The sequence below is a fragment of the Rhinolophus ferrumequinum genome (assembly GCF_004115265.2).
Source record: "Rhinolophus ferrumequinum isolate MPI-CBG mRhiFer1 chromosome 5 unlocalized genomic scaffold, mRhiFer1_v1.p scaffold_110_arrow_ctg1, whole genome shotgun sequence".
Classification (NCBI taxonomy): Eukaryota; Metazoa; Chordata; class Mammalia; order Chiroptera; family Rhinolophidae; genus Rhinolophus; species Rhinolophus ferrumequinum.
In genome coordinates this window covers 11229396-11255094 of record NW_022680355.1, presented here as the reverse complement: position 1 = coordinate 11255094, position 25699 = coordinate 11229396, and the positions used below count along the sequence as shown (strand labels likewise).

The window sequence follows — 25699 nt, the reverse complement described above, 5'->3', positions numbered from 1 at the left end:
TAGTCATATTTCTATAAAAGTGTGCTCTGATGAATTTTGCATTAAAAACATAAAACAATGATAGGTGGACCTCTACTAAATTTTACGAGTAAGAACCACTCAAAACTAAGTTCAGAGCAGGAAAATTCATTTTACAAAGGAGCACTGTACCTTGGTATCAAAATCAAAGTCTTCATCATCTGATGTAGGCCATGAATCATCAATGCCAGGTTTTTTGGAAAGACTTTAGGGTAAAGATATACAACAAAAACAAGTGAGTTCATTTCTTTATAAAAGCAAAAATAACAACAAAAATGGAGTGGTAGTTCAGCTATCTGCATATTAAATGACGCTTCTTGATATAATTAAAATTTGGCCTGTTTTTAAAAAGTTTTCAGTTATCTAGTTCTGCCTCCACCTCTCCCAACCTATGACATATTCAATGAAGATACAGTCTAAATTTCCATCACAAACAGTGACAACCAATATATCGGCAAAGCCTGAAATTACTTTGTTTTCACCATAAGTCATGAAGGACGGATTGAAAATCCAATTAATGGCTGATATAACTTCTGTAATCTGAACTAGGCCAAATCTGATGACCTAAATCAAGGTAGAAAGATACATTGTCCCTTCTCCATTGTCTAGCTTCAGAAACTAATCTGTGTCTGTCAAAAATGGCTGTCTTCATTTTTAGCATGGAAACCACTAACTAAGATGACCCCATTCTTTCCTTTTATCCTAAAATAGTACAGTGAGTTTCCTGAAATGTTTGAAATGTTTGCAAGTCACATGCACGAAAGTCAAAGAACAAATGTGTATGTTGTTAGCCTTCCCACTCCCAGATCTCTCATCCTCAGGGCTCCCTGGCAATCTCTAACCTTGAAATCTTCAGCCTATGAAGGCACGGACTCCTGAAACAAGGACAGGCTCAAATGACCCGCAGTAGGAGCTCTTTATTTCCCTACTCCAGGCTTCTTAGGAAAACTCGAAATCAGCATTAACACATAACTAAATTAGACTCTCTGAGCTCATCTGACCTGCATCTAAATCCTGACTCCAGAGCTGCCCAGGAACTTCTCAGTACAGGCTGAGGGAAAGAGAATGACTTTGGGAAGCCAGGCAGGCTGAAGGTCAAACTACGGGTCAGCCACTATGTTCCAGTAACTATGGAACCATAGGTCAACCAGTCAACCTCACGGAACCACAATGTCTAATTAATAAAAAGTAAGCTAGAACAGCACAGCTATTGTGATGACTACATAACAAATGTTAAGCACAAACCGTGTTTCCTCAAAAATAAGACCTCGCCGGACAATCAGCTCTAATGAGTCTTTTGGAGCAAAAATTGATATAAAACCTGGTCTTATTTTGCTATAATACAAGACCCAGTCTTGTAATATAATATAACATAATATAATATAATATAACATAACATAACATAATATAATACCAAGTATAATATAATATAATATAATATAATATAATATAATATAATATAATATAATATAATATAAAATAATATAATACTGGGTCTTATATTAATTTTTGCTCCAAAAGATGCATTAGAGCTGATTGTCCAGCTAGGTCTTATTTTCGGGGAAACATGGTAATATAGGGTCTAGCCAAGAGTAGAACACTCAATAAATGTTGGTTTCTCTTCTCTGCAGTCCCTTAGTTAACACATGATTTTTTAAAATCCATAAAATCTTACCTGCTTACAGAGTCTTCTTCAGAACACTCATCCACTATTAAAGAAAACATAAAATACATTTTAAATCCACAATAGAAAAATACAGAACTTTAAAAGTATCAGACTGATGCTGTATTAAAAAGTATTCCTTTGGGACAATGCCTAAAGACTATACTAGAATGAATATTAAGGATACTATTGGTAGACAATTAATACATGAAGAACTTTTACTTCCCCTCCTTTCTATATGTGAAACACAAGAAAAAAAGAAAGGTATTTATCAAAATTTGATACATACAAGTTGACTGTTATTTATAATGATCATAATCCTAACCAAACCCCATCAAACTGAAAGAAAATGGTATCTTTAATAAAATCAGTATCATAAACTGACAATGTCAAATGTAAATCGCATGATTTTTCTGACTTCTATCATGAAGCTGAGTTCTAACAGTGTACACTTATCTTGCTGTTACACAGTACGTGTCCAGCTCTTCCGTCAAGAGTGTTCAGTTTAAGATGAAACACCAGTCGATGGGCAATACTTTCCAGCACCGCACAACACAGGAAGCAGACTCTTTCTGCCATCATTGCAAGGTAAGTATGAAAGACTTTGTGATTCCAGTTTTATCAAGTATAATCCCTGAGACTGTTTCCTTCCATTGCTAGAGTCTATCTGGACCTCATAGAGCAGGAAGGTCCAAACAGTGCTGTGCAGTAGCGCGTGATGCCATTTTTCGCAACTCTCCCCGTTATGAGGCAAATGTTTATAGAAATCATGCTTTTTCAGCTTGTAAGGCATATGTCATCAGATCCTATGCCAACGAACAACAGCAACAAACAACCAAAGAAGCAAAAACTCACAAAAGACAAAGAGGTTATCTTGAATAACTACATTCAAAGACCTTGGAATTTTAATTTTTTAAACATTCAAAAAGATACCCACTGTATGATTCCAACTGTATGACATTCAGGAAAACTACAGAGGTAGTAAAAAGATGGTTTCCAGCGGTCAGGGAAAACGGAGGGCTGAGTAAACAAAGCACAGAGGATATCTAGGAGCGAATCTATTCTGTATGGTACTAGGATGGTGGAGACGTCATTAGACATTTGTCAGAACCCACAGATTGTACAACACCAAGAGTGACCCTAATGTAAACTACGGACTCTGAGTGATAACGGTGACTTAGTGCAGTTCATCGACTGGCAGAAATGTACCATTCTGGTGCAGGGTGTCAACAATGAAGGAGGCTCTATGTGTACAGGGATATGTGCTTTGTGGGAACTCTGTACTTTCTGCTCAATTGTGCTATGAACCTAAAACTGCTCTAACAAATAATGCTTATTAATTTTTTTAAAAAAGGTATCCACTGAACCTGCTATTACTGTATATTAATATATTAATGCTATTTTCAAGACACAGTCACCTTGAAATTTAAGATAAAGATCTGAGTATCAGAATATGGGTATTATCCACCCAATTGAATGAAGTATATGAAAATCCATAAATAAAGCAAATCATTTTAGTTGCATACTTAGGCAAGAAAATAATTGATAAATATGATTGAACATCTTGGTTTATCATGATGAACAGGGATGTACTGCAAAGTGAATCAAAACTGAATCATTTCTATACTTAAAAGGCAATTTTATTCTAATTTTAAATTAGAAATCATTATGTTGATTTTATCTAAAAATTACATTGAAAGATTAATCAGGTAAAAAGGAAATAGTATAAGTACCATAGTAATTTATATACAAATACCTGTTAAATATTTAAAAAAGGCAAAAAAATAACCAGCACTGAAACATACTATGGATGATACAACTGAAACCAGTACCATGGCATGTCATCATATTACTTGCTATTAAAATAAAATGTTAAGACAGTGCCGAAGATTTAAGTCAGGGCTATAACAGCTGTGCAGGAAGATTGCATACAGCAGGCCTAACTGCTATCCTTCGAAAGTCCTACTTGAATGGCTGACCCTCGGCTGGTGTTTGGAAACCTGGATTCCCACCATTCCCTAACTAAGTGTGGCTCCCAGGGCCTAAGGTGTTTGTACAAGGTGGTTCGTGCTAAAAACTCGCTTTCCTTCTAGGAATCTGGTACGTGCTAGGGGGAGCTTGCCTATGTGACTGGTGTGCCATAAAAGCATTAGGCACTGAGTCTAAGGAGGCTCTGGTTCTGCTAGACAGCATTTCACATGTGGTGCCAGATTTTGACAGAGGAGGAATTGGCACATCCTGGTAATTCAACAGGGAGACGACTCTTGGAAGCTTGTGCCTGGTATCCTCCAGATTCTGGCCCATACACCTTTTCTCTTTACTGATTTTGCTTTGACCCTTTCACTGTAATAAATCACAGGCACGAATACAATTATATGCTGAGTTGTGTAAAGTTTTCTGGTGAGTAACCAAACCTCAATGTGGTTTTAGGAACTTCTAATAAATTGCATTATATGAAATTTTTATTATTTGGGTTGATGTTTTACATGATTATAATCAAAAGGTTATTTCACAGAATACCTGTGCTTGAATTTGTTTTTCTTGATACTTGTTTTGGAGATTCCTGTAGATCTATATCTATTTAATAAAGGCATAAAAGGGAAAATTAAACAATGATGTAAGAAAATAATGTGAAATAAGTAACAATCCTATATTAATCAGAATAAAAAATGGAAAACTTTAATGACAATATGTTCTACAGTATGGAAATTCCTATAAAGAAAATGAAGAGATCACACGGTCAATTTTCTCCAACTAAGGAGGGTTTAATTCCTTTTTATAATAGTTATCAATCAAGTAACTGGAATAAATATAGAAATACATATAATTATCATCCATAGTATAATAATGTACTACTGATTATAGAGTTCATTTTGTTTCTAATCTTTTTCTTAATTTCTTATAAAACTAAAAACATGCCTCACCTATTAAGGCAGTGGTTGACAGAACAAGCCAAAAAATTACCGTATTTTGCCATGTATAATGCACACCCACATTTTTGGCCCAAACTTTCAGGGGGAAAAAATCTTCCATTTTAGTTTTTTAATTCAAATTTTTATTTGTTTACATTTAGGTACTTGTTTTTTGTATTATAAAGGAATTTTAGCATTTATTTTTTAACATATTATGGTACAAGAAATTTTATGTAACACATAATTACAAAACACAAGAACAGATACAAGGTACAAGAAATTTTATGTACCGGTAACAAATTTACAATATTTACACATCATAGAAGGTCAAGAACTCTTCAACGTTGCAAGTTCGTAGTAAGTTCAACAAAACCAATTATTGTATGCCAGGGTATTATTTTGCATACAGATATTGTTATTGATTTCTAGAGTTAACACTTTTAACTCATAAACATAACTAAAAGAATTAAAAACTTTTATATAGATACAGAATTAGTACTACCCATGTACAATGTGTATCCTTATTTTTCTGTCACAATTTTGGGAAAAAAAGTACGCAATATATATGGCAAAATACAGCATAACCAAAATGTACAAGACTTATCCATGGATATTCCATCAAATTCAACATGTATAAAACAAAAGTGGTCTTCCCTGCTGCTCTTCTCTATGCATCTGATAGAGTCCTATTCACTCCTCACGTCCAATTTAAATGCTGGTGCACAATATGGAAACCTATGAATCTTCTCAGATTTCTCTCTCCCCACTAAAGTTTTATATTCAATCATCACTAAATCATGTTAACTGTTCCTCTTTTCTGTCTCTGCTTTATTTTACCACAGCCACTGCCCTAGTCAAACATGGGCTCTTAACAGATGGCTTTCACAAGGGAAAAAACAAAAACAAAACACCACTGATTATGGTTATTTCTTAAATGAATAAGATTTTTTTCCTGCAAAACAAATGAGAAAGATATAAGTCTAGAAAAAGGCTAACATTTTAAATTGAATAAATTGAGCTGCCTCACTTTTATTTCTTTCAGCATGGATGGGTAAAAATGTCATAGTGAACTGATAATAGTCCAAGGAAGGAAAAGCTTCCTTTGTCTGCCAGTCTCTTTATGTGGTTTCCTCCAACCTATCCTCTATATGAGGGGACAGTAAACTATGGCCCACAGGGCAACTCCGCCCCGCCATCTGGTCTTGTATATAAAGTTTTACTGGAGCAGTCTTGCCTGTTCACTTACATACGGCCATGACTGCTTTCATACCATAATGACAGATTTGAGTAGCTGTGACAGAGACCAAATGGCCTAAAATAAGGCCCTTTACAGAAAAAGCTTTCTGTAAACCACAACCAGAGTGCCCGAATCCACTCTTGTTCCTCTTCTGCTCAAAACTCTCCCATGAGCCCCTGCAGTCACCACTGCTGGCTCCCTGCCCACTAGCCATTCCTTGGTCTTCATTCTCGCTGGGGAACCACAACTCTGTGTAGAGATTTATTGTCCCAATACATAAAGAAGGTGGCTTCTCCTCAGCTCCAGAAAAGGACATATTATACTAAGCTAACCACAGTGACTAGTTTTATCACTAACTAGTATAGGAATGAGAATGTGATGTACCCCAGCCTATAAATGTTACGGGGAGCCTACTGAAAGCCTCTGTTTTCTTCCTATTTAAAAGAAACACATAGCTCAACATCACTAATCATCAGAGAAATTCAAATCAAAACCACAATGAGATATCACCTCACACTGTCAGATGGTTATCATCAAAATGGGAACAAATAACAAATGCTGACAGGGATGTGGAGAAAAGGGACCCCTTGTGCACTGTTGGTGGGGTTGTAAATTGGTGCAGTCACTATGGAAAACAGTATAGAGATTCCTCATAAAATTAAAACTTGAACTACCATATGACCCAGCAATTCCACTTCTGGGTATTTGTTCAAAGAAAACAAAAAGACTAATTCAAAATGATATCTGCACCCCTATGTTCACTGTAGCATTATTTACAATAGCCAAGATACAGACGCATCATAGGTGTCCTTCGGTAGATGAATGGATAAAGATGTGCTGAATATACCACATATACACAAGGGATATTACTCATCCATAATCTTGCCATTTGCAACAACATGGATGTTCCTAGAGGGTATTACGCTAAGTGAAATAAGACAGAGAAAGACAAATACCGTAAGATCTTGCTTATGTGTGGAATCTAAAAAAACAAGACAAACAAAACAGAAACAAACCCATAGCTATAAAGAACAGCCAGATGGTTGCCAGAGGAGAGGGAGTTGTGGGGATGATGAAAAAGAAGGTGAATGCGACATACAAACTTCCAGTGATAAAATAAGCCACAGGGATCGCGTACAGCAGAGGCAATATGTCAATAATATCGTAGTAACTTTGCAGGTGATAGTTGGTGACTAGACTTATCGTGGTGATCACCTCGTAAGGTATATAAATGTCAAATCACTATGTTGTACACCTGAAACTAATATTATATCGCATGCCAACTATTCTTTAAAGAAAAATTAAAAACGAGAAACATGTAAAGAAAAGCAGTCCTTTCAGCCTTTGGATATTGTGGTGAGAATATGATGCTTGGAGGCATTGCTAATTAGCTGACCAGGAAACGAGACTTCAACAAAACACTGACAGCCGCACAGCTGAAAAGGGCCAACATCAGGTGTCCTGATGGCGTCACTGAACCCCTACCCCACCCTGGATCCTGTTGTTTTAGCCTCTGTTAACTAGGTCACCTATTATGTGCAGCTAACAGCAGTCTATCGGAATCATTTCCCAAGGCGGACAGGATCAGAGCGACTCCTACCTCTAGTACTAAAGACTTTCCCAAGCTTGCCTTACCTAGGTATTCACCTCCTTCCCAACCATCCGCACAGCACACTGTTGGCACCATCAAAACTGAGCTGCTCACACATCCTGCAAAGTTCCCTTGGACATCGGAGCCTATGTCTGCGGCTCCTTCTGCAAAGCTGTCACCTTGAGAGTTGTCCCTGCTGCCCAACCCGTCCTTCTGCCTCTTTACCTGGCCCCCTTCCCTTGCTCTGCATGCTTCCCTTAATCCTACCCAGATTTTTACAACTCTGATTCCTCATATGGACTGCAAGTGTCTGGCACATACCACACACCAATAAAAACAATAAATAATGATAATTATAAGCTCTCCATGGGCTCTGGTGTCTAGTGAGCACTGTATAAAGTATGGTAAAGAATAAAAACGACAATGATAATCACAAGCCCTTGGACAGCAGGGACTGTGTGTTTAAAACGCTTGTGTTCTGCAGCATCGGAGTAACACTTAGTACCTGAAAGACACTGGAGGGTCACACAGCAAACCATTACACGGACAAATGAATAAATGAATAAAAAGGTTTCCTTTTTATTAAAAACCACAGAAATAAACCAGGGACAGGTCTATAATATTATGAGCACCTTAAAGACCAAACTCCATGTCATCTTCGTGTTTTCGATAACTTACAAAACCAACCTACAGAAGTTCTTAATAGTACTAAGTGAAAGGGGTCCTCATGCATTCAGATTGCAAAATGCACAAGGTGCCACATCCAGTGAGTACAGCAGCATTTTTGTCTTTGTGAAGCTTTTTCTACTTTTTTCATAATGTTTTGAGACCTAAGGATGGCCATGTGAATATTTATTATGATTATCTTTTGACTAATGGCAACAGAGCATCTTGTTCTAAAGAAATTACGATGTCATGACAATTATCCAACAAATATAAGGAAACATCTTCTAATGAAGTCAACGTGTCTCATTCTGCTTTAACTTATGAGGAACGAAGGTGATAACAGTGAAACCTTGTTAGTGTATCTGTATGGAAAATAACCTATGCTTCTCAACAAGACACTGCTTTTCTGACTTGCATAGTACCAGTAGATATCTTTATAAAACAATATCATTGGGATTGCTGCACAGTGGCTAGTTTTGTAGCTCTTATTGTTTGCCATTTGTTTATAGCACCAGGAAGGTATTACTGAGTTCCTAGTTTTAGTTACATTTTTAGTGAGACCAATCACTATGTAATAACAAGTATTCATCTGCTAGATGTAATCCATTCGCTATAAATATTACACAAAAGATCCATTTTTAAAACAAGTCTAATTTGGTACAAGGTGATTATAGAGGAAACATACAACATACTAATTTAAAAATCTTTTTTCTTATTTACGCAAAGATATATGGCATTTTAGGGGTCATGACTAAATAAATGAATTTCTTTTCAAATAATACTGTCTCAGATTTTAAATTACCTACAATTAACTTTTATAATAATTTTGAATACTAGACTATTAAGAATTAAATTAATTAAGAAATATATACATGCAATTTACACATTGTTTTTTTCACTGCTCTTTCATTACCAAAACTTCCTTACTCTTACTTTATCCATAGTAGAACCATCAAGAGCAATTCACTATCAGAAGTCTTACCTAGATTGCTGTTCTCAGAAGATATTTTACACCTCCCTTCTTCTTTAGATTCAAAAATTAGTTTGTGATTGCTGTGTATAAAAAAGGTGATAAATAGTCTTACTATCTTAAAACTGATATAAAAAAATTTATCAAATATATAAATTTCTTAGCATATTTCAGATAATATCAGCGCTAATATCAAAACTTCAATTACCCCATACAGTTCAAATTTGTAAGTTCAACAAACTCTTTATAAAGCACTTTCTTAAAGAGGAAAAAAAAGTAAGGTGAACCAGTCATGAATTGAGGGCAGTATAGTTCAGTCAATTAATTACAGTTAGTTTGACATAAAAGCAAGTGTCTTGAACTCAGAAGTCCTACCATGTTTCCCCAAAAATAAGACTTAGCCAGACAATCAGCTATAATGCATCTTTTGGAGCAAAAATTAATATAAGACCCAGTCTTATTTTACTATAATAAGACCTGGTGTAATATAATATAATATAATATATAATACCAGATCTTATATAATATAATGTAATATAATAATATTACATTATAACATAATATAATATAATACAATACTGGGTCTTATATTAATTTTTGCTCCAAAAGACGCATTAGAGCTGATGGTCTGGCTAGGTCTTATTTTCGGGGAAACCCGGTAGCTCTGTAACAGCTATTCATAGTCTCAGACAAGTTGCTTCTCTTTGGCTCAAAGTCCTCCTCTATAAAACAAGTATCTCACTGCCTTATTTTACCAGGTTTTTAGAGGAAATGAGACAATATACCAAAATAGTGCTCAGAGAAATAATAAGGCAATGAAATGAGTTGCTCTTAAACTTTATTTGTAGAAACTATTTTGGAATCCCAAATAAACCCTAATGTGTGTTTTTCATAGGTTCTGACATTCAAATGTTGCAGTTTTTAGGAAATGTTATTAATTTTGTTTATTAGCTACTCTTTTTTTGTGGTTTGTAATTCAGGGCACCTCAGCTATTATAAAATTTGTAACTAAATTTATTTATAAATATATTACCTCATTAAATCAGATAACACAATGGTCCCCTATTCTTGCAGTTAATCACACTGACTGCAGAGAAGTAACAGAAGTAAAACCTGGCTTGGACTGCTACTGTCCGGTCTGTACCTCCTTAAACTCTGAACCACAGGTCTTTATTAGAATGATGCTTAACCTCCCTGTCCATCCCCATTGACTTGGAAGATATGACTCTCCCTTTACTCATCACGCATACTGATGAGTCATGGGTGGGGCTCAGCTATTCTAATGCCAAATAACCTACTTTAGATTCAGATTCAGAGCTTTCTGTTGACTGGCTTCCCTGTGAGGCATAATTGAGAATATTTTGAAACCTGAGGGAGATTCAAGTCACTTCGAAGAATCGTTATTATGAAAAAGAGATCACTTGAGAGTTCAACCTTAATTATGGGACCTCAGGCATCTTGGCACCTACTACTCTGGGAAGGGCAATATGGGACCTTCCAGGACCTAAGAAAAGGAGCTCTAGGGGATTATCAAGCAGCCTTGGAATGCATATCTGGTAACAGAGGAGAAAGGAAAGTCTGATCTTTTCCTGCACATTATTTGACCCTCTCTGACAGCTCAGAATGGTGCCAACTAACATCTGCTAGCACAACCAACAAGACGCTCAAGACACAAACAAGACCCTCAAAGGATAATTCGCTCAAAGGGTAACTCATTGTGAAAGTCTGGGCTGAGCTGTGGCCCAGTGTAGGTTTCCAGTGTGTGGGGGGGGTATGTGTGGCTAAAGCTGGGAGGCCCAACTTCTAGGCCAGGGTGCTGGTGCTTTGGAATAGGGGCTGATACATCCACACAGACACGTGGATGTAAACTAAGGAATGTTGTAACTTTTAAGTCCAAGTGTGGAAAAACATGAACACCATGAGCAAGGAAAACCATGAGCAAGGAAAATCCTTGCTGAGGATTCTGGATCAGCAAGGGCAACCTGGGAGCAAAGGTCAGTCATGACTACAAGGCCAGACAATTAAGTTTGCGGACTCATCCTACCCACCTCATTGCTCAATATCACTAGGGTCACCTTCCAAGTACTCTGCTTGGGAAGCTATGCACTAATGCGAGCACCTAGTCCACCCTTCAAAGCAATTTTGGAACTCTTTCTGGAATGGCCATCAGAGCTGTCGTCGTATTACCCTTGATGTCCTGAATGTCATCAAAATGTCTTCCTTTGAATATTTCCTTTCTCTTTGGGTAACTAAAGAAGTCATTGGGGGCCAGATCAGGTGAGTAGGGAGGGTGTTCCAATACAATGATTTGTTTACTAACAAAAAAGTTCCTCACAGACAGTGCCGTGTGATCTGGTGCATTGTCGTGATGCAAGAGCCATGAAATGTTGACGAAAAGTTCAGGTCGTTTTTATCTAACTTTTTCACGCAGCCTTTTCAGCACTTCCAAATAGTAAACATGGTTAACTGTTTGTCCAGTTAGTACAAATTCATAATGAATGATCCCTCTGATATCAAAAAAAGGTTAGCAACATCATTTTGACTCATGATTTGGACTGACGGAACTTTTTTGGTCGTGGAGACGTTCGTTGTGCACTTTGATGCTTTGTTTCAGGGTCGTATTGGTACACCTATGTTTCCTCACCAGTGATAACATGGCCCAAAACATCATCTTGCCTCTCCAAAAGGTCTTGGCAAACTTTGACTCTCCTTTGCTTTTGTTAATTGGTGAGTTCCTTTGGGACCATTTTTGCACACACCTTTCTCGTGCCAAGATTTTCAGTTAAGATTTTCCTGTTTCTCTATCTATGTTTACTTGGTCTGCTATGCTTCTCACAGTAAGCCAATGATTTTGACATACAATTTGACCAATTTTTGCAATGTTTTCGTCAGTTCTGCTCGTAACTGGCCACCCTGACCTCTCTTCATCAGTGATGCGTTCTCACCCCTCAGAAAAACATTTAACCCATTTGTACACTGCCGTTTTCTGCATGTCCTTATCCCCATAAACTTGGACTAACATGTCCCTGATTTCATTTCCACTCTTGCCAAGTTTAACAAGAAATTTAATGTTTGTTCATTGCTCTAATTCAAGCTCAGACATTCTCACAACAGCACACAAAAACACACAACACTAATGAACGCCACTCAGTAAGACACTGCCACATATTGACACGAACACAGCTGTGAGACACTGATATACCAAGGTTGTGAAACCTTTCCAATGTAACCTTACTTGCTAATGTAAGCGCACAATGGCAAGTTCATGAACTTAATTGTCAGACTGCGTATACTGTTCTTCCTGTTGCCCAGTCAGAATAATTGCTTTTTTACCTAAATGATAATGTGTTGATGTTTTCCAGTATATGATTGTAAGTCAATCCTCTTCTTATTAATTTACTTTCTGACTTGATTGTTACCACTTCAGAATACTAAGGTTAAACAAAAAAAGAATGAACAACTGTACCTTTTCATCTTATCAACCGCATGTACGTTTGCATTTCTTTTTACTAAAAATTCCACCATTTGCTGATTGTTTTCACGTACAGCAAGTGAAAGGGGTGTGAGATCATCCTGTAAAACAGAGAAAACAATTTATAACCTATAAAATTATATATTTCTAAACTGAATTTTAAAACTCATAAAAGATCCTCTGCACTCAAACATATAATAAATAAAAAGCAGCCCCCGTGCTGTCATCTGCTGCTCCTTCTCTTTCAAATACCCTCCTTCTATGTCTCCAGCAGATGAACTGCAACCTCATTCTCCAGAACTCCCTTTAAACACTGGCAGTCGTGGTTTCAGGAATCTTTGCTCCTAGCACAGCCTCTATCATAGTATAACTGCAGTGATTTTATTATTCCCTGTCTGAGCCGAGAGCTTCTTGAGGGCAGGGGCTGTTTTTCATCTCTGTAACTCCAAACTCTAAAACATAGTAGTAAATGCTTTCAGTATTTTTATTGACTTAATCACCAAAATGACTATCTCTAGAGTAGTGTTTCTAAAATTATATTCCAAAGAATATGTACTTTATTGGAAGTTAAGTACTGTGTCCCAACAGGAAGATTCCAGAAAGATCACCTGTGTTTGAGAAACATCACAAAACTATGCTTTATATGCTATTACTAAAGAAATGTTTCACTTTGCTTAATCCCCATTTGATAATGCTTTTCTGTGGCAAACATTTACATTTGAGAAGTTACAGAGTTTCAGGGATACAGTTTTGAGAGCTTTTCAACAGAGGTGAAGACTTTCTCCAACTTATACAAACTTGCTTGCTTCTCTTCTATCAATGTTCTCAGGATCCCAGATGTCAACTTCAGGCTCTCCTGCTCCAAAAGGATCACTAAAGAAATGGACTCCACATTATAAAGAGATAGGCTTCACATGAACTTTGATTGCTTATGAATAAATGGTCCATGGGTTTTCTCCTATTATAAGATCATAGATTTTTATCTTAGCTGTTAGAAAGCTCAATATGAAATTTTATTCTCAATTATGGTGATAATTCTGGGACCCTGATGCATATCTATTTTTTTTAAAAGTCTGTTTTTATTCTAGCTCCATTTAACTGCTACTTAAAATTATTTTATAGTTTAGGCAAAATATAAATTAGAAACAAAAATATCTTGGCTTATCAATAAACATTTTAATACTGATCTATATAGATTATTTTTAGCATAATGAAAGCTACTAAATCACTGACATTTTTAACAAACAATACTGAGGGGAAAGATATAATATTGTCTGGAATATGCAAAACCTCTCCAACTATAATCATACACCTCGTAAGACTTAGAGACATTTCAATGGAAATATGATTATAGGACATATAAAGAAGTTTTTTCTAAAAAAAAAAAAACATAAATTCTAATTTGAAAAATTCAATCTCATTGTAAAGAGATTAATATCAAATATAAAATACATATAATAAATCAATATAGACTGTCTTGAAAATCTTGAGATGTTTATCAAAATATACTGTAAAACAGGAATCGTAACCTCCAGTGCTTACAGAGGCAAAGACGGTGACCAAAGTAAGTGAAGAACCCAGGTGGGGACAGTAGGAAACTATAGAACACACGTTCCATGTAAGAGGCACAGCCTCGCCACAGCACACCCACTATAGTCAGGGCTGAAGGGGACCAGGTTTGATTCTTTAGAGAAGCTTGACATCCAGATTTCTTCATGAGTCTCCAGAATTGTCAGTGTTGACTCAATATATGGAGGCAAACTAAACATACCCAGAGGCCACATATAGTCTATAGCACACTTGGGATTTTATATTTGCTGTTTCCAAATGGTTGAGTATAATGTGAATATTTGTATGTAAAACCTTTCCTTTCTTTAGTATCACATGTTTTATCAAAAAAATGGGCCCAACATGTAATAAAAATTGTTATTTAGACTCATTATACCCACTTCAAGAATTTTTCCAATACTTATTCAAATCACAATCTATTTGTATTTCTTTTTCACAGATTGTTAATCAAATGGATAATTCATAGGACTGCTGAAACTAAATTATTAAAACAGTTCCCATCTGTTCTGGTACTAACTTCATGGTTTTTGATAATTTGATGTTTAAAACTGCCATCCTGATTATGCCAGGGCTCTACGAATTTAACAGACATACTGAGACAGTCTATCGCACAGCTTCAACTAAAAGGAAGGTTCACGATTTTCTATTACTGCAGGAAAACCCTGCTTGCAGTAAACATTGTTGATCTAATGACCTGAGCATGAACAAAAGATGTAAAATTCTTAAAGGGTCAAATTCTACTTATTAGTAGATTACCCATCAGCAAATTTCTAAAGATTCTCTGAGTGCCAGTGAATGACTGATGGCTGAAAGGAAACAGGTAGGTGTTCTTTAAGCTAGTAGATACCGCCAGTGATATTCCCTTTCACTTCTCGAGCCCAGAGGTACAGACAGTTCAAAGTCAGGCTAAGACTGTTGAAAAGGAGAGAGATGAAGGAAGTATCACCTCTCAAACTCTACCTCTTCTAGAGATTTCTTCAGTTTTTGAGATGTGAATTGATACATTACACTTATCCATGCAGGACTTCTTAATACAACCAAGAGTTGTATCAGAATCTCAAGGAAATATTTCTAAATACACCAGGTGCAGGCCTTATTAGATTTACTCAATCAAAATCTTTAGGAAAGAGCCTACGCTTGTAAATTTTTTAAAGTTCCTCAGGTGATTGTGATTCACCAGCACAATTCTAGCTGAGAACTAGTGCAGCAATCACTTCAGTCCGTTTTCTCATCTACGTGACCAATTCCCTGTCATTTGAGGATTCGTCAAAAGTGGAAGAGATAAGTCACTTATCAAAACTGCACTTAATTTCCTGGGTAGGAGTGGAAATAGGACCAATGAACTTAAAATGCAACTTGATTTCATTATGGGTAAACTCCTTACTTCCCATCAAGACATTCGAGATTTCACAGGAGAGTTTAGACTTTTATCTAAGTGGCTGTTTCTGCCAAAACAGGATAATATGTCAGTTAATTATTTGTCCTTGTCTCCTGTTTCTCACTTAATCGCCACCTGTTCACTGCCAATCTGGTGGCTTGAGAGCCCTCCTAGAACTGATCTCCAGGCAAGTTTCCATCTCGCTAACTCTCCCTCCCAAACTAAGGATTATTATCCCTGAAAACTGGAGAGCACCATGCCTAACCATATAAACTGAAGGAAAAGCAAAAATAAAAACCTCTTCTTATTTCCCCTCAGTGGCCAAATTCCCAAATAGGCCTGCATAATTCAGATAGCTCTTTTCTTTTCCCTTTCTTTTTTCCCTCCTAAGCTTTGGCCAATGAGAGCTAAATCACTTTTATGTAAATCACCTTTTTATAATATGGGAACTTGTTAATAGCAGGAAGATTTCTATGATACTGTAAAAAGCTGTTGTTTTGTTTGAGTTTTAAGATCAAGCCTATTTCCAAAGCAAATTCGGTTTCCTGTGTTACTTTCCATGAATTGGGAAAAAACTCAGACGGGAAAAAAATATTTGAAAAGGAAAGTTTTGCCTTTGACAAATTGTGTTTTCACAAATATTTGCTGTAAATGTATAAAAGAGAGCTGTACCCTCTACTGCTTCTTCAGAAGTATCATTATATAAAGTGAAATCTTCAACAACTAAGTTCAAAATGTTTTCATTCAGGGAACTGCCTGACTTGCAAACATGTAAAATTGACCCTACCGATGTCAACCGAGAGCGTTCCTGCCGGGGTTGCAGTGGCGAGAGGTGATGTAGGTCCAGGAGCAAAAGCGCGTGAACGCGTCCCCATCACCTCCTCCCTCTGTACACCTACAACCTGCCCAGGACCTGCATGAGGCTGAGCAGGAGCCCCACTCTGAGGGGGAGACCTCCAGGGAGGCCGTGGTGGCAGAGGGTTCTGAGCACAGGCAGATGTCCTTGCTGGATGCCCAGACGTGACTGACCCTCCTGCCCAGTCTTCAGAACCCCAGGGTCCTGGGGTGCCCGGCGCCTGCGGCCTGCTGCTTCTCCTCCCCACACACACACCCTAGCCCCCCCAGCCGGGTACCAGGTCTCCACTCCTCCTCCCACCATATCCCCAGCAGCGCCCATGTCCTCAGGCCCTGCCTGCACAGCAGCCACCCCCACATCACTTCCCTCCCCCCAGACCGTCAGTGCTTGGTGGGCTCTGAGCCTGGCACCCACTCCCACACACAACAGCAAGTGCTTCCTTCTGGGGTGGAACGGGAGCTGGGAGGCAGAGCTGGGCCCTTTCCGTGGACACCCCATTTCCCAGCCTCCCTGACTTGGCTTTGGAGTTGTTTCCCTGGTGACAGGGCCTGATGTACAGTATGCAGTGCATACCTGCTAGAAATACAATACTTGTGGCTAAAGAGACGTGTACTGCAAATATTGTGTAAATAATTCATCGATCTATACCTTGTTCCTTGCTTCCATATCTGCCTGGTGTTGCAGCAGCTTTGCGGCTATCGTGATGTTCCAACCCAGGGCTGCGTGGTGGAGAGCGGTGTTGCCATGGATGTCCATTATATTTGGATCAGCACCACATTCCAGCAGGAGACTCACACACTCTTCTTCTTGACACTGTACGGCCTGTGGATTATGCCCAGAAATAGATGGTAAACTCTGGGAATTCAAAGTAGACATTCCACAACTTTCCCCAATCAGTTATAGTTAATCGGGATATGTTCATTTTTATTCTAAATAATGAAATCCATCTGGTGTTGACATAGCTGGCTACCACGTACCTTCATCAGAGCTGTCCTGTTCTCATTGTCACGGAGGTTCAGCTCGCATTTCCTGTCTGTTAGCAGAGTCACCACTCCCAGGTGACCACAGGCACAGGCCAGATGCAGAGCAGTCCTATGAGGGTGACAAGGTTTTTTAGGACATTACAGGGCACTGTCTCAAACATACAATTCCTCACGTAACTGTGAACGTGAGATGCTATTCCTAGGCCTTCTAAAGCAATATGGAGTTTGCTTCTGGGCAAAGGACAAATTTACTAGCTCTTGTCACTCACCACATTAATGAAAGAGCAGCCTATGTGAGTAGAGAGGACATGACCTGGGGATTCAGCTCAACTTGAGTTTGATCCCACTTCAACTCTGTCACTTGTGAGCTATCCCTTAGCCTTTGTGGGCCTCGATTTCCTCATCAACAAAATGGGCATAAACACAGTAGTTACTTCACAGGACACAGGAGTTTGCTTAAATGAGATCTATGCAAAGAGTTTACTACACTTCCTACCACAAAACACAGCTGAATAATTGTTAGATAATATTATTATAATTCTTACTATCACTACTACTTCACAAAGATATCACAAAAGATAAGGAAAATGATATCACTCTACCTACTTTGCAGATATATTTTAAGGATTAGAAAGGACACTGTATTTCAATATTTCTAAGATGCTTATTTTCTCACATGTTAACATCTCTGACATTGGAATTCAATTTATAATTCAAAATGTCTTATCACTACGATCAGCAGCATTTTTAAACCTTTATCACTGGATCATAAAGTAGTGGGCACCCTGCCCTCCGTGGTGCCTTACAAGTGCGACAATGGTATTTGCATCAGACCGACTGCAGGTCTAGGCACATGGTTGGCATGTAAATAAATTTTAGTTCTTAAAAGCATTATGGGGAAGAGGACTAACATAACAAAACAAAACAAGAAAATAATTTTTTTAAAAAGTAGGTCTTACTTGAATTTTCAAGAAACTTCAAGTGAAAGAAAATTCAGCATCCAAATGAATAGGGATGGTTCATTTTATTCAGTTTAGATTTAGCGATTATATGAAAATCGGGTATTTCCAATGATCAGTATTAGTCTTTAACACTAATATACACTTTCAAAAGGGCAGGTAGAAGTTTTCTTCTACAATTTCCTACCTTCTGAAATACTTTTGTTTGAAAGAAGAAAGAAAAATCTTCAATTGACATAAGGTCCTAATACTTCAATTTTAAATTTCTCATTTGCTTATAATGGGCAACATGAAGGTTGAAAGATGAAAAGGTCCTGAGTAGACTATGTTTGCTACATAATAGGTATTCAGATTATATTTGATGAATAAATGGATTGAAACAATGGATAAATATATATAGTTGGAGAGTTCAGTAATTTTCACGGAAACTTATAAAGTAAAGCAATATTTCTGCGATAGTAATAATCACTTATATTGCTACTTTTATTTTTTCATTTTCATTAGGACACAACTGAAATGATTATAATCTTTTACATATTTTATGTAATAAAGCTATATATAATAAAAAACATGTGTATAACTATATACTCGTATATACATAAACTCTACAGGCACAGATAAAAAGATTCCCTGTACTTCTGAGTAGGCTAAATGTTGTCAGAAGATACCAATACTCAAAAAATGTTTTAAATAAATGAAAGTGAGAAATTATTTGTATCTGCAAGATTCATATTCCTGCTCTTCCCCAGGAATATTTCATTAATAATAAACTTTTGCTAGCATTTCTATACAACTTCATTTCTATACAAACAGAAATCAGATTTTTAAACAAGGAAAAGAAAATTTCACTTATAATAGACATGATCAGATATCAATTTTATCCCATTTTGCACGTTTTTGGCTAACAGAAGATCATAGTCTGTTTGTGTGTGTGTACAATCAAACTGATTTTTTTCTCCCTTTTCAATCTACCAAAGTACATCTTTGCATGTCAACATACATCTATTATCCATACCACTTTCAGTGGTCTATATTATTTATTCCATCCTGTGAATGCACTACAATTTATTTATAAAATCCATTCATTCTGCTTAATACATTGCTATTTTAAGTAGTGCTGAGAAAAACAAATTGTAATTTATCTATTATTTTGTAAAGATATTTTAGTATAAATTGAATTGATGGGTAAAGGGAATATATATTTTTTAAATGTGGTCCTTATCACCAAATTGCCTGTCTGAAAAGTCAGAAGCTATTTGAACTTGAAACAGAAATATAAGTGCCATGGCTCCTCACCTTCACACACTTTGTGGATGGAAAAGGGAACTTCATTTCTCTTTTAATTTAAATCCCGTTTTTCACCAGGGACACTAAATAATTTTCCTATGTCTGTTGGTCACTTGTAGCTCTACTGAAAGGACTTTGTCCAGTTTCAAATTAGAGTGTTTTCTTGTTGATTTCAAAAACTTCTTAGTAAAAGGAAAATATACTTTTTCTCTCATATACATACATGTTGTAAATATTTTGGAAGTACATTTTCTTTTATTTTGTTAATATTATTTTCTGATATACAGAGGGTTATAGTTTTTTTATATTGCTCAGTCTCCAAAATTCTTGCTTTTGAAGTCTTTGTCAACATAAAAAAATGTATAAATAGACATTTATGTTTTCTTCTGATACTTTTCTCATTTTGTATATTTAAAAATTTTTAATCTATATTACATCTGGAACTTAAATTTGTGATTTAAAAATCTAGCTAATTTTCTCCAAATACTTAACAGGTATGCCTCCACCATTTATCAGTAATTCACCTTTTCTACTAACATAAAATGTCATCAATATCAAATTCTAAACTTTTACAGATATTTGGGTCTTTGAGCATTTTCTATTCTGTTCAAATCATTTGTCTTTCTTCTCAGTTATTAGTAAACAATTCGTGTAAATTTATAGCACATGTTAGTATCTAGAATCGCAAATCGTTGTCTACTATACAAAACTTCCCTTTACTTCATCACAATAAAGGACGGCATATGTAACTCAAAAATTTTTAAACCGTATTTTTGATTGGTTTACGTAAAAATGATAAATAGAGGAAGAGGACACATTTTGAGAAAAATGAGTCTTCCTATTTAAGACCACAGCCATCTTCCCATTTCAAGGTTCCCTTCTAAGTTACCTCAATAAAGACCATATACTTAGGTGTACACTGATATAAAACGGATACTGGATTATATCCGAGGAATTTTTAGCCCACCAGTTGCTCTATTATGGGAACTATTTTTCTCGTTATGCACTTTTCTATAGTATATAACATTACTGTATAAAATTGTGAATATCAAAAATAAAATGCTGTATATACTTATTTTCATTTTTATTACTGATATTCAGTTAAATCGCTTTAAAATTGCCAGTAAAGTGCTCCGGCAAATTCATCAAGGGGAATGATGAATGGGTCCTTAAGTTTTCATTTCTGCTGCTCACGAAGTCGGCCTGGGCCCTGGACCCCAGGTAGGGTCCCCTCAACAAAGGGAAGAGCCCAGTATCCTCGGTGACAGGAGGGCTGGGCTCCACCTGGATATGCCCGGGCAGGTGAGCCCTTCTCCCACCTGCCCCCAGCCTCTTCCCAGCCCTGGCAGCCAGCCTCGAAGTCGCTATTACCTGTTCATCCTGTCTCTGTCATTCAAGCCATTTATCCGGAGCAATAGAAGCTGCTGCACTTTCGCTACGTCGCCCACGCTGGCAGCTTTGTGGATCTTACCCAGATCTTTGTCTCGGATGTGGTACCCAGACCCCAAGGGGACTGTATTACCAGTCTCAGCCATCATGCCAACGCCTTTGCTCCGCGGGCTAGTTAACGAGCCCAAGGGCGACTTGCCCTTCCGATTCCCAAAGCCAAAAATCTTCTTCATCGCAGAGCCCACCGGCTTCAGAGACGCCTCAGAACCCCCTCGGATTCTCACCTCCTCTTGAGCCCACCACTAGCGCTCTAGGTAAACAAAACGCCTCCCGCCACAACATCCCAACAGGGCAGCGCCAGAGTTCGAAATCTTTCAATCCAAAATAATTGTAACCAAGGAATGCCACTGAACACAAGTGCGCGTGCGTGCCTCAGAGGCTATGTCTCTGCGCAAGCGCACAGAGGCACGCAACCAAAGTCAAGAGTACTCAGAGCGCATGTGCACGCCCAGGAGGCTCAAATCTCAGCGGTTGCTTGCGGGCAGTGCTGGGTTCCTTTCTAAAGTTGGTGGCATTTGGCCCAGTGTTTTCAGATTTTTGCGAAAGTTAGATTCGCCCAGTGGAAAAGTGGTCTTTGCCTCCGCCTTGGGCTAAAGTGGTGTGGAACTTAAGGGTGCTGAAGGACTCATTCCCCCAGAAAACTCCCCTAAAAAAAAAAAAAAAAATCTCTGAACTCCTTGTCCCTCAGTTTAGGACTTTTCCACATCCCTCTGGGCCCCAGCTAGTCTGGAGACTGGCTAAAACGAATGCAACAACAGAAACATGTTTTCGTGGTTTCAGAGATCGTGGCAATACACATGCACACTTATGAGAAACAAATGAACATTCTTCAAATAAAGTGAAAATGCATTTCTGTATGCCTCTTAACCCTCTCCTTTGGCCCAGCCTTATGTTTACATTTTCTTTACTGTTAATTTCCCCCAATTAAATCCTTAATCAATCCAAGATTTGTTTTGGAACATGGTGTAACATTTAAGAACTTCTTAAAAAAATGGCTATTCACACGTCGCAAACCATCTTTTCTCACCTAGTTTAAAATGCCACTTTATTGTGCATTAAATTCTCAGGTATGTTTCTTCTCCTTCTGGGTTTGTCGGTCTGTTCCATTGAATGATCTGCTTTTTGCATCAATACTCCACTATTTTAACTTCTTTATAAAATATATTTTAATATTCTTTAAAGTTCCAAAGTTCCCCCTCCTTACTCTTCTTTTTCAGTATTCTCCGGACATTGTTTACCTAGAAGTTATTTGATATGAATTTTTCATCAGTATTCCAAATTATAAAAAAAAATCTTAGTGAGATTTTTATTTTAATTCTGTCAAGAACTAATTTTAACTGAGAATCAATCTCTTGCATCAGTGTGTCCAGATACAAGGTATGTCTCTTAATTTCAGCCTATTTTATGTACCTCATTAGCTTTTGGTAGTTTTTTCCTTATGTAAATCCTGTCCACTTCTTGATATATTTATGATATATGTCGGATTTTTATTTTTTATTGTGATGGTATATTTTTTTCCATTATAATTTGTAAGTGATGATTATTTTGATATCTGTGTATTTGAAAACCAGAGTGAAGAATTTTTAAAGCTATAATTTTGTAACAGAAGGAGTTGACAGTTTCTAGAAGGTTCTTAAGGAAGGCACAAACTGGAGGGTAAAGATTTCACCAGAAAGATGGAATATTGAAGTATGTTATGATGCAGAGGAGGAAAAAAATCAAGTAAAATGCAAGCAAGACAGGCTGTTTTTATTGAACAGTAAGATAATTGCTTAAGAAAATTTTTTTAACATAATATAGTTATTTTTCCTCAAATTACATTAGCCAAATTTTTCAGTAATTAGCTAACTGAAAGGACATCTAACTTTTTTGTTTCCTTTTAATATTCTCTGTTCCTTTGCTTTCACTACCCAAATCTACTCCCCACTCTTATACCCAGCCATCTTACTCATTGTTGTGCGGGGGACTCTGCTCGCTGGACCAATTGTCACGCGGGGCACCCTGCGTGGTCTCTGGTCCCACTCCCCACACAAGAACGCAGGATATGGCTAAGCCGAAAAGGAACACCCACGGAACCATAGGTAGCGGAGTCACACCACTATACTCTCGCTGGCGGCTGGGTTGGAGACACAGGAAACAGGAGCCACACAATTCTCAACCCTCACTGCGCCACTTGCAGGCTCAGCCACCATCTTCCTGCTAGCCCCCATTCTTTGCTAGCCGAGCTATGGCAGTTATATTAGTGCCCAATGGCTCACTGGTTACAGCTGACGGCCAACTAGCCACAGCTGATGGCCATTTGATCGCAGTCGATGGCCATTTACTACCTGAGCCAGCACCTTTCTATGTGAGGCCGAGAGCCTGGAAACTGCTTTCTGGGGCTCTGTCCCCACACTCATCTTGTGTAATCTTGTCATCTTCATTGTTACGAAGCCTCTTGTGCTCTACACTTGTCCCATATTCCTTAAGATCTTACAAACTTAAAATCTAAATACTCAATTCCTTCCTCTTGCTTCCATATTTCTCTATCAGCAACTCCTGTATCTCCATCTTTATTCCTTTTCTTAGGAAAACAAAATATGTTGCCTCCATATGCCATAGAAACTAGTATAAACAGGTGAGTGTATAAAGAAGCTCCTTTTATTTTTTTTATTTTTTGTGTTTTTTTTATAAATTTTACTGGGGAATATTTGGGAACAGTGTGTTTCCCCAGGGCCCATCAGCTCCAAGTCATTGTCCTTCCATCTAGTTGAGGAGGGCACAGCTCAGCTCCAAGTACAGTTGTCATTTTCAATCTTTAGTTGCAGGGGGTGCAGCCCACCATCCCAGTGGGAATTGAACTGGCAACCGTGTTGTTGAGAACTCGGGCTCTAACCAACTGAGCCATCCGGCTGCCCCTCCGGAAGCTCAGCAGCAGCTTGTTGTCTTCAATTTAGTTGTGGAGGGCGCAGCTCACTGGCCCATGTGGGAATCAAACTGGCAACCCTGTTGTTCAGAGCTTGTGCTCTAACCAACTGAGCCCTCTGGCCGCCCCAACAGCTCCTTTTAATGTAGTACTTGATCCAGTCATTCCAATTACCTGGTATAATGGGTGAAGAGGACAGGAGCAGGAGGCGACTCACAACAACAGCTAATGCAAAACCAGCCAACCCAGAACTCACCAGGTCCTTATTGCATTTGCTAATCATTTCAAGAGCTGACCAAAATAAAAAGTAACAGAAACCACCATTGCACAAGATGAACCAGCCAAATTTGAATGTTTGGCAGCCATATTTTACAGCAAGACAAATGCATAGATATGCATTTAGGTACTTATTCTTCAGAGGTCATTTAATGCCATTTTGTTCTTTGTCAGTTGAATAATTTGACAACAAGTTGTTTGGAATTAGCAACTCAGAAGCCGAGTGTCTGGACCTTCAGCAGAAATTGCTGCTGGAATGTACCTACACGGTTCTGGAGAGTGCTGGGGCTCCTGCTGAGGACTGGGCATCTTCAAAAACAAAACAACAGCAAATTTTCTCAGGCCTATCCAGATTAGCTTGGCCAAATGGTTTCAGTGGGTGTGAATAGTTTCAACTACAATCACCAAGCATTTGCCTCTCACAGTTGTCCAACTAGAAAATGATCTTTTGTGCCCTATTTGTCTCTTCAGTATTCCTCAGTGTGACCTATGAGACCAGTAAAGGCTCTCTGGTGACATCTGAAGAGAAGAATCTGACATTTCTCGATGCAGCCAGTAATGAGAGTCAAAGACATTACCAGGCTATAGGGAGACAGGAAACACACACCAGGACTCCAGGCCAGTTGTAGAGATTTGGTTGACCCTAGTGTTTTTGAATGGACCAGATATACTCAAGGAGTGTATATTAGGCCAACTCTGAGCTTCTGTGTTCCTTGATCAAATACTATCTGAATCCTCAGAAGAAGAAGTTGGAACTTACAATTTCCCATTCCCAGACTTCTGTGAAAACTAATTTTGGATCCAGAGCAGATGCCCTGTAGAACGTTGTTGCTTAGAACTCTCATGCCTATCTAAGACTCAAATAATGCCCTGCTTCAGCTTTCCTGCACACTCATTTAATAGTTATGCTAATGGAATTAATAATGTATTAGAGTAATATTTGTTTTATGATGAAAAACAACTGAAATATGGATGCTTTAACAAATCTCTTAGGAAAAGTTTTTCCAATTCCAGTTCAAAGGCTGTCAATGTTTTCTCCTTGTAAGAGTTACCAAAAAGTCATCGAACAATTTTCCACAACTGGTTCATTTATTCTATGGGATGTGTCTTCCCATGCATTCTGCTGTATCTACTAAGGAAAACGGAAATAATTATTTCAAAATAATGTAAAAACAGAGTCTCTCTGTTGTCCTTCCTGGAAATCCTCTCGCGACCAACTTCTCCAAATGCCTTTATATTTGTCTCTTTTTCCTCCATTTTTTTTATACCTCTGTCTCTTTTAATCTCCTAGGAGAGTTATACAGATGTAACTAACATCTCAGGTTTAAGAACAACTGGTCCTTAACATGCCTCAAGACCTTGAATAGTGACATTTGAGGTGAGAGCCTAAAATCATTTGTGCCAAGCAGAAAGGAGGAAACATGAAAAATACACCTTTAAATGAAACATATTCACTCATAGTTAACCGGCACACAAGCCTACCTTGCGTTTTTTATCTTCTAAAAAAG

The 25699-nt window shown here is 37.7% G+C and overlaps 1 protein-coding gene across 2 annotated transcripts in view; it reads right to left on the bottom strand.

Moving 5' to 3' along the window:
- Window positions 1–21366, bottom strand: part of ANKRD26 (ankyrin repeat domain containing 26) — a 107444-nt gene extending 86078 nt beyond the window's left edge. Inside the window, exons 1-8 of one of the 2 annotated variants that reach the window (XM_033100794.1) lie at window positions 20933–21366; window positions 17310–17424; window positions 16981–17154; window positions 12524–12630; window positions 9070–9140; window positions 4202–4258; window positions 1694–1727; window positions 151–223 (exon numbers count right to left, since the gene is read on the bottom strand). In XM_033100794.1, coding sequence (XP_032956685.1) covers window positions 151–223; window positions 1694–1727; window positions 4202–4258; window positions 9070–9140; window positions 12524–12630; window positions 16981–17154; window positions 17310–17424; window positions 20933–21183 — 882 coding nt within the window. In that variant the 5' untranslated portion in view covers window positions 21184–21366. The remainder of the gene's footprint in view (window positions 1–150; window positions 224–1693; window positions 1728–4201; window positions 4259–9069; window positions 9141–12523; window positions 12631–16980; window positions 17155–17309; window positions 17425–20932) is intronic. The other variant, XM_033100795.1, reaches the window with a different exon arrangement.
- Between the last annotated feature and the right edge of the window lie 4333 nt (window positions 21367–25699).